The sequence below is a fragment of the Pelodiscus sinensis genome, chromosome Z, assembly GCF_052426305.1.
Source record: "Pelodiscus sinensis isolate ZL-2025 chromosome Z, ASM5242630v1, whole genome shotgun sequence".
In the NCBI taxonomy this organism is placed as follows: domain Eukaryota; kingdom Metazoa; phylum Chordata; order Testudines; family Trionychidae; genus Pelodiscus; species Pelodiscus sinensis.
Genome location: NC_143085.1, coordinates 8596428 through 8605843, shown reverse-complemented (window position 1 = coordinate 8605843; position 9416 = coordinate 8596428). Strand labels below are relative to the sequence as shown.

The window sequence follows — 9416 nt, the reverse complement described above, 5'->3', positions numbered from 1 at the left end:
ATCTTTCAGAAAAACATTTTTTGAAAGAGCGTTCACACTGCAAAAGCGCATTGAAAAAGCCATCTGTTTTTTTGAAAGATAGCATCCACATTGATTAGACACTGCCTTGCATTTCAGCTGTGATTACTGTGGACAGAGTGGCCACCGGAGCACCTGTGCTTTTTCCTCTTTCCTCTTCTTTCGAAAGTACACTCTTCTGCGTCCACACATGCCTTTTTCCGAAAAAGCTTTTTTGGAAAAAGGCTTCTTCCTTGCAGAAAGAGGTTTACTGCTATCGGAAAAAAACCCTCTGTTCTTTCGACTTTCTGTTGAAAGAATGCAACAGCAGTGTGGACATAAGTATTGTTTTTTCGGAAAAACAGCCATTTTTCCAGAAAAACCTTGCAGTGTAGATGCACCGTTGGTGCCAGTCATGTGGGCTGGGTGGTGGCAGTGAGCAACAGCAAACACACCTTCTGCATCTTCACCCCTTCTAGTCCTGGCTCTCAAACCTTCAGTTCTGCCACATTTTTGCCATTTTACAGAGGGGGAAACTGAGGCATGGGGAGATGGCCTCATGCACGCAAGACTACTCAGTGCCCAAACCAAGAATAGAGCCCGGGGATACTGGCCTGCTAGCTATTTTACCACATTGGCTCTGAACCACTCTCCGGAGATGGACACTGCTTAGCTGTTTCTTAGCTTCACGCCCAAGGATCCCACACCCAGCTCCTCACCAGGCTCAGCCTGCCCAGTAACCCCGTGAAGCTCACTTACTTGGGCGTGTGCACCTCGTCCACCCGATGGCCCAGCTGGAACTCATGTGACTTGCTCCGGTGCAAGGCGGTAAAGCCGGGGATGAGGTGAATCAGTTTCCGAGAGGAAGGGGGCGGCGTCCCCGGTGGTTTCAGCTTGTTTTTCCGCCTCACTGGTGGCGTGCCGGGTGGCGTCATGGTGGTGATTATGTTAGGTGTCCGTGGGGGTGTGTGAACAGGGTGCCGCTGCCGGGGGGATGGCGGCAAAGAGCGGTGGCCAACTTCCAGTGGAGGGCAGAGCCCAGGATAGCTCTCAACAGTCAGTCTGTCCATGTGGGCATACGTGGGTCCATGGGCCGAGCCAGGGTGACAGTAGTGCTGCATGCACTTGGACTGCACTTTGGGGCTCTGGGAAAGGTGCGTTCTGATCCACTGCATGGATTCGGGCTGGCACACGGGGTTGTTCTCCTTCCCCGTTTCTGGTGTAGGCCACTGGATGGCCCAGTCTTGCTTGGAAAGGCTGCCTCCTGGGGTAAAACAAACACCACCGTGCAATTAGACACAGCTGACATTAAATACGTGCTCCCAATCACAGGCCTGGGGTGCTGACCAGCCGCAAGCCCAGCTGATGCCAGGGAGAGCCGCCGGTGCTCTGTGCCTCTGAAAATCAGACCTCCCCGGGTAGGATCAGCCAGGACCTCCCTGATGCACCACCTGCCTCTCACCCGGCACCCCAGCTGTCAGGACATTGTAATGGACAGACCTAAGGGCCAGGGAACAAGCTTCTGCCAGAGAATCGACCAGGCCCCATATCTTAATGTCATCAGAGGTGGAGATAAAGACAGACAGGACAGAGACAGATTCCCGCTTCACCCCTCAGACCATTCATGTATGAGGCTGCATCAGCACCAGCTTCTCATGACGGGTCTTCCTGCCCAGGAAGTGCTGTCATGAGCACTACAGGAGCCTACTGTTACTCCACCGTTAAAAGGCACGTCCCATCCCCAAGGGCCGAGTGCTTTCCTGTACCTGCAGGAAACACTGACACTGAACTGCAGCTGTCTCTGGGGTGGGAAACCAAGAGCAACTAGCACAGCACAAATTTTTGGGGGGGTGGGAGACTCCAGAGTCCTGAGACTCATTGGCTGTGTCTAGACTGGCCAGTTTTTCCGGAAAATCAGCCACTTTTCCGGAAAAACTTGCCAGCTGTCTACACTGGCCGCTTGAATTTCCGCAAAAGCACTGATGATCTCATGTAAGACTGTCTCTGCTTTTGCGGAAATACTATGCTGCTCCCGTTTGGGCAAAAGTCTTTTTCCGAAAAACTTGCGCAAAAGGGCCAGTGTAGACAGCAGAGATTTGTTTTCTGCAAAAAAAGCCCCGATCGCGAAAATGGCGATCAGGGCTTTTTTGCGGAAAAATGCATCTAGATTGGCCACGGCCGCTTTTCCACAAAAAGTGCTTTTGCAGAAAAGTGTCCATGCCAAACTATTTGCGCTTTTCCGAAAATGCTTTTAATGGAAAACTTTTCCATTAAAAGCATTACTGGAAAATCATGCCAGTGTAGACGTAGCCATTGGGTTCTAGAGAATGAATTTCCTTGGCACCGTACTTGAAATGGCTCCATGAGCCACCCATGTGCAAAAAGAAGCTGTTTTCATTTTAATCCCTGGACAGCTGGATGCTATGCACGCACTTCGTGACCGAAATACTGAACGCAGATGGTCAGTTCACAGGTTCCGCCTGCCAGGGGAGCCAACAGGAACTTCCCTTCGCAATAATTCTGTTGCCATAACTCAGGACACTGCCAGCAACAGCCATTTTCCACAACCTGACACCTCCTGTCTGCATGAGCAATCCTCAGCTAGACAGAGAGAGCTCACTGTGCTACAGAGCAAACATGTTTTCCTTGTGGCAACTTATGGATTACCATGGCTCTAGAACTGGCTCTCACCCAGAGCAAGGGCTGTCTGTTTTGAAACCACCAGCAGACCCCCTTCTCCAGCCTAGGCAGGAGACAGGCAAAAAGAGAGAAGAGGCAAACAAGGGCAGTGACTTGTCCAGTTCTAGCAGATTAGTGCTATACTCAGGAATTAAATTCAAGTCTCCCACTCCCAGTTCAGTATCTTCTCTACTAGACCCTTCCCTCCCACCACCCTCATTGCGTTCTCTCCCTTGTCCACACGCACTTATTCAGAATAGCTATTCCCAAAGACTGAAATATAATGGCAACATGCACACAATTGTGGTGCCCCCAAGCATTTCCTTACAACAATAGATGGGCTACCATTTCTTACGATCAGAGCCCCATTGTACTGGGTGCGGTACACACACAATAAAGAGACAGATCTTGCCCCCAAAGGGTGCATAGCCTAAGTAGAAAGGATAGACAATAGTTGGGAGAAAGGGAGAGTTTTACCATCTGTAAAATGGTGAATGGAGGCAGAAGAGGTTACGTGACTTGGCTAAGGTCACACACTGAGTCTGTAGCAGAACTGGGAATTGAACTCGGTGACTCAGATGAATAAATCATTTTTAAAAAGAAAGAGACATGAAAGAATAGATGCAGATGTAACCACCAGCAGTGTGTATTTGAACCTGGGACCTCTGGAACTTAATGTAGGAACCTCAACAGCTTGATGTATAAAGCCAGCTGCTTCTCAGCTTAGGCTGTAGAGCAGTGTTTTTCAACCACTGGTACAAATACCCTCAGGAGTACTCAAGAAAAGTCTGGGGAGTATGTCAACACAACTGAAATTTGGAGAAAGCTGAATTTTTGTTTCAAGTTTTATAACACTTTGTTATTTTTGTACTTTTTACACCCAAAAATGTCATCGCCCACCCAGCTATGATTAAGTTGTTTAAACAAATGTGTTGAAATGGTAGAAAAAAATGTTGTGTGTGTGAAAACTGTAGGTAATGGGGGTACTTTTTTTTTTAAAAGGAGAGGTACTTACAATTTTTTAAAGGGGTACCTTTATAAAAAAAATTGAGAAACACTGCTGTAGAGCTCCCTTGTCCTTATTTCTCACTCTATGTGCCACTACATGGCACAGTGAACCGCACTAGGGCCGTGTCCAGACTCAGGGTTTTTTTCGGGAAAAGTAGCCTTTTCCCGAAAAAACTTCCCCTGCGTCCAGACTCAAGCCGCGTTCTTTCGAAATTATTTCGAAAGAACGCGGCTTTTCTTTCTATGGCAGTAAACCTCGTTTCACGAGGAAGAACGCCTTCCTTCGAAAGTTCCTCTTTCGAAGGAAGGCGTTCTTCAATGTAAAGAGGCCGTCTTCGAAAGAGAGCATCCAGACTCGCTGGGTGCTCTCTTTTGAAAAAGCGGATTTCTCTTTCGAAAGATCCGCCTGCAGTCTAGATGCGATCTTTCGAAAGAGGCTCTTTCGAAAGAAGCCTGCAGTCTAGACATAGCCTAGGTGTGTGGGTTATACAGAGACTCACAGAGAGGCTGGGTACAAGCATGCACAACAGCCACACAGCCTCAAAGGGTTTGCCCAGCCCTCTCGCTTTTAAGCCACAGTTGGCAGCTAAAGGTTGTTTTTTTCTTGTCTCATCTAGTGCCTCCTCTGCTTCTCCCCCCACCAGCTCATCCATGCATCCACTTTGCTTTCCCTCTGCTTCTTTGTCCACTTACAACTCCACCTGCTGCCAAATGAATTCCACATTTCTCAAGTGCTACCAGGTTTCCCATTGTCTGCCCAGGGCCAGCACCTCTGCTTCCCACTCAGCCAATTCTCATTTTCACACACCCACAGACACACACTTTGGGCTTCAAGTTCTGCAGTTTGGAAGTGGGGGCAGGAATAAAAGAAGCTCCCCTTAATTACTGAAAGTGCCAACTAGCATAGTGATGGCTACATGTCCGTCTGCAGTGACACGCTAGTAGTATTTAAACCAGATTCCAGCTCTCTTGTCCCAGCTCTTTTGATCCTCTCCTCTAATAAAAACCTGAATAAAAATGAATTATTTTATTTTAAAAAGGGAGACTTTTCCCCTCCCCCACTTTCTTTCGTTATTAATTGCCCATCCTTTTCATGGGAATCCTTTTATTTCAAGCCCTTGAGTAGAAAAGAAGGAATGGGCTTTGGAAATGAAAGGTGTAGGATATGATCAAAAAGAGCTTCTGAGAGTGTGTTTTCTGAATTGTAGTGCAGAGGGAGAGTTCTTATCAAAGGGAGACACAGGGGACTGGCAAAGTGTCTCAGATTAAAATTTAGTGGGTGAGGGAAAGTAAGGTTTTGAGAGGCTGGCGTGTACATCAGAAGCAGTTTGTAGTACTCAAGAGTCCACTTATGATTGTACTATTATTGGTGCAGAGGAGCTTTCTAAGTGTTCAGCGGCTGTTGGATACCAAAAAACAAAACAAAACAAACAACCCACAACCACATTTTAATTCCAAACTTCTTTCAGCATCTGTCGCAGAACACCATCTTCACAGGGGCCGCTGGATATGGGTCTATCCTGCAGGGCCCTCTGGTTCTCCGACAGGCTAACAAAGCAGGGGTCAGCATGCGGAGTCTGCTGACATGCCGGCCTGAGCCCAGCCATGGCAGAAAGGGCTGCCCATGCCTTTGTGTTATTAGCAAACCCCATAGGATTGCGAACAAGCTGCATTTCCTTTTCATTCTTCTGCTTGTAGCTCAAGCAGCCAGGCCAGGCAGTGGCTGAAGAAGAAATAGTCACACACACACCCAGCTCTGCAGCACGGACACATTGAATGCTCGGTGGGAGCGAATGGCACAGTGGCAGATCCAGCACTCCCACATCTCTCTTTCCCATGGTGGCCGACCACCCTGCGCTCGGGAAACATATGGAGAAGAGTTCTGCAAAGAACCCCAGACACCTCCTCTGTCCTGCACACGGCACATGTTCACCATGACCCCTGCACTGGGCTGATGCAAAGCCCTCTGCTGAGATCAAAGGGAGGAGTTCTTTCCACTGGCTTCAACAGGCTTTGACTCACACCTCGATTCCCAAGGCTATTGCCAAACGAGGAAGTGGTAAAGGGCAGGTAGGACATGGAAAACAGCAGAGACATGAAGACAGGCCACGCCACCTCCAGACAGCAAACTCTTCAGGTGACAATTCACTCACTTAGTACATTATAAGGAACCTATTCAGGCCCAGAAACACATGCCTATCAGCAGTGAAATCCACAGGGAACAGGTCTGGTGTGACTGGGAAGATTTCCAAATGAGAAGCATAGAGGGGAGACAATAGTTCCCAGTATGGGATGGGGTCAGGAAATGCTGAGCATTAACCAATGGCCAATGCAGGAGAGGAAACAAAGGAAACCATCTCATTAAATAGAGCAGGAGTAGATGAGATGGGGAAGGGAGTAAGTCAAAAAAGAATTGAATGTGGGATGAAGACTCCACCTATATGGCAGCCCCAGGTATACTACCTAGGTTCTGCTTGGGCAGAGATTAAAGAGTCAGACCGTCAGCCCTTAGCTGGAAAGGGGCTTAGCTCCACTGACTTCATTGAGGCTGTCTCCATGTTTCCCGGCCCACAACAGGTCACAAGCATGGAAAGTGCTCATGCATCTAGCCCAGCTCCCTTCCAATGCAGGGCTCTTCCCTGCTAAATCTTCCCTCGGGTCTTGTCTAGTCTAATTTTAAATGCCTCGTGCTTATGGGGCTTCCGCCACTTCCCTTAGGAGCTGATTGCTCAGCCTAATGCAGCAGATACATTACTCAGCCATTACAGGGATGAGCACGGTAGCAATGATTAGATTAGACTCAGTTCTTCAGTGTTGTTCTCTAGTGGCGAGTCGAAGGTAGCAGTGTGCAGGCTGCGCTGGGAGCTGCATGGGAACCAGCAGGGATCCTTCCTCATCCCTCCAGGCTCCATTGCCAGAGCAGAGCCTCTACCCAGCTACTGGTGATATCTCAGAGATAGAACAGTCTACACCAGCCAGTGTGCTCCCTCTTCATAGAGAACTGGTCAAGGAATCCATTAGCCCATTCCTCCCCTCGCCCAGTCCTGATGCTTATGCACAGTCTCTTTCTTCCCTTGGAGCTCTGGTGAAGCTAAGCTCTACAGAACGCAAGGGACAAGGATCCAGACCCTGAATTTTGCCTCTTATCCCCAGTGGAGCCTCACCTATGAGGGGCTCACGCCCTTGAGGGACATGGTGTAGGTGGGAAGGTTTGGCTTCAAGAAACTTGATCATGCCCACAAACAGGTGTGGAGGAAAGCAGCTGGGGTCAGTGTGAGTTTATAGAACGGTGCTGCCCCTCCTTGCTAAAATGTTCTTTAAGCCAGCTAACAGAAAAGGCTCAACAATCAGCAGCAACATGCTTTGCCCTGATATGCAAATATCTAAAAAGGGTGTCACAAGGAGGAAGGAGAAAATTTGTTCCTCTTGGTTACTGAGGACAGGACAAGGAGTAATGGGCTTAAAGTGCAGCAGGGGAGGTTTAGATTGGACATTAGGAAAAAATTCCTAACTGTCAGGGTGGTCAAATATTGGAATAAATTGCCAAGGGAGGTGGTGGAATCCTGCACGTGTAGACAGATACCAGGCGAAAGATGTCTGTACCTGTATAGCTTCCTCCCATTCCCTGTTACACCAGGATAAGGTACAGTCTACATTGCACAGACTATATCAGCATAGCTATGTTGCTGTGGCCCTACTGGCATAGCACTGCAGTATAGTCTCAGCCTATCACCATTGTGGGGTTTTTCCATTAGCGTAGGAACATTGCCTGGCCAAGCGACAGTAGCTATGACAACAGAAGTATTTTTCTGTTGACGCAGTTGTGTTAACACCAGCAGTTAAGATGGTCTAGCTATGTCAGTCAGGATGGGGTGTGGATTTCAGCCTATGTGTTGACCAGGCCTATGCTATTTTTAAACAGGTGTAACCATCCATGCTAGATCTGGTAGTAGTGTAACCATTTCAGTCAAAACAATCACTCAGTACAAAAACTAAGGGTAGGCTAGGTTGTAAAGTCCTTTTAAAAGTATTGGTGAATGAAGGCTCAAAACACCCTTGAGAGGGAGGGAAATATTATCATCAAGCGTATTAGAGATGAAGGGCTTAATTGGGTTAAGGTCCCTAGTTCTTAGACACCTTAGAGACAGAGAATCATCTCAGAATACTAGAACAGGAAGGAACCTTGAGAGATCATTAAGTCCAGTCCCCTGCCTTCATGGCAGGACCAAGCACCATTCTAGACCATCTCTGACAAGCGTCTGTCTAACCTGCTCTTAAATATCTTCAGTGATGGAGATTCCACAACCTCCCTAGGCAATTTATTACAGTGGTTAGCCAGCCTGGCAGTGAGGAAGTTTTTCCTAATGTCCAATTTAAACCTCCTTTGCTGCAATTTAAGCCCATTGCTTCTTGTTCTATCATCAGAGGTCAAGGAGAACAATTTTTCTCCCTTCTCCTTATCCTCCTTTTAGGTACTTGAATACTGTTATCATGTCCTCTCTCAGTCTTCTCTTTTCCAAACTAAACAAACTCAGTTCTTTCAGTCTTCCTGCATAAGTCATGATTTCTAGACCTTTAATCATTTTTTGTTGTTCTTCTCTCCAATTTCTCCACGTCTTCCTTGAAACATGGGGACCAGAACTGAAAACAATACTACAACTAGGGCCCAATCAGTACAGAGTAGAGTGGAAAAATGACTTCTCATGTCTTGCTCACAACACTCCTGTTAATGCATTCCAGAATTGTGTTTTTGTTTTGTTTTGTTTTGTTTTTTGTGGGATTTTTTTGCAACAGTGTCACACTATTGACTCATATTTAGCTTGTGGTCCACTATGACCCTTAGATATCTTTCTGCAGTATTCCTTCCTAGACAGTCACTTGCCCTTCTGTATGTGTGAAACGGATTGTTTATTCCCAAGTGGAGTACTTTGCATTTGTCCTTATTAAACTTCATCCTGTTTACCTCAGGCTATTTTTCTAGTTTGTCCAGATCATTTTGAATTTTGACTCTCTCCTCTAAAGCACTTGCAACCCGTCCCAACTTTGTATTATCTGCACACTTAATAATCATACTCTTTATTCCATTATCTAAATCATTGATGCAGATACTGAACAGAACCAATAACTAAACTGCAGAATCCCACTTGTTATGCCCTTCCAGTAAGACCATGAACCATTAATGACTACTCTCTGAGAATGGTTATCCAGCCAGTTAGGCACCCATCTTACAATAGCCCCGTCTAGGTTGTATTTTCCTAGTTTATTGATAAGAAAGTCATGTGAGATCATGAAGGAGCTGTAAGAGACTGAAGGAAAACTAAACCGAACCTAGACGCCCTGACTCCAAAGCCTCTGCTTTCTTTGCTACTTCCTAGTTTACAAGGAAACAATCTTAATGTTAAACTGAGGCTACGTCTAGACTACCACCGCCTTTTTTCAAAAAACCTTCACCTGCGTCTAGACTACCACCGCGTTATTTTGAAATTAAATCAAAAGAACGCAGCGGTTTTTTCAACAACGGTAAACCTCATTTTACGAGGAAAAATGCCTTTTTTCAAAAGAGCTCTTTCAAAAAAAGGTGTTCTTGACCACAAACTGGGCTTTTTCGAAAGAGAGCATCTAGATTACCTGGGTGCTCTCTTTCGAAAAAGCGGATCTAGACGATCTCTTTCGAAAGAAGCATGTAGTCTAGACATACCCCAAGTGTTTGTGTCACAGAATATACGAACCAA

General features: G+C 46.7%; 1 protein-coding gene across 1 annotated transcript in view; it reads right to left on the bottom strand.

The window, feature by feature from the left end:
* Window positions 1-752: 752 nt before the first annotated feature.
* Window positions 753-9416, bottom strand: part of KSR2 (kinase suppressor of ras 2) — a 78572-nt gene continuing 69908 nt past the window's right edge. The window contains exon 4 of the mRNA XM_089775313.1: window positions 753-1261. Coding sequence (XP_089631439.1) covers window positions 753-1261 — 509 coding nt within the window. The remainder of the gene's footprint in view (window positions 1262-9416) is intronic.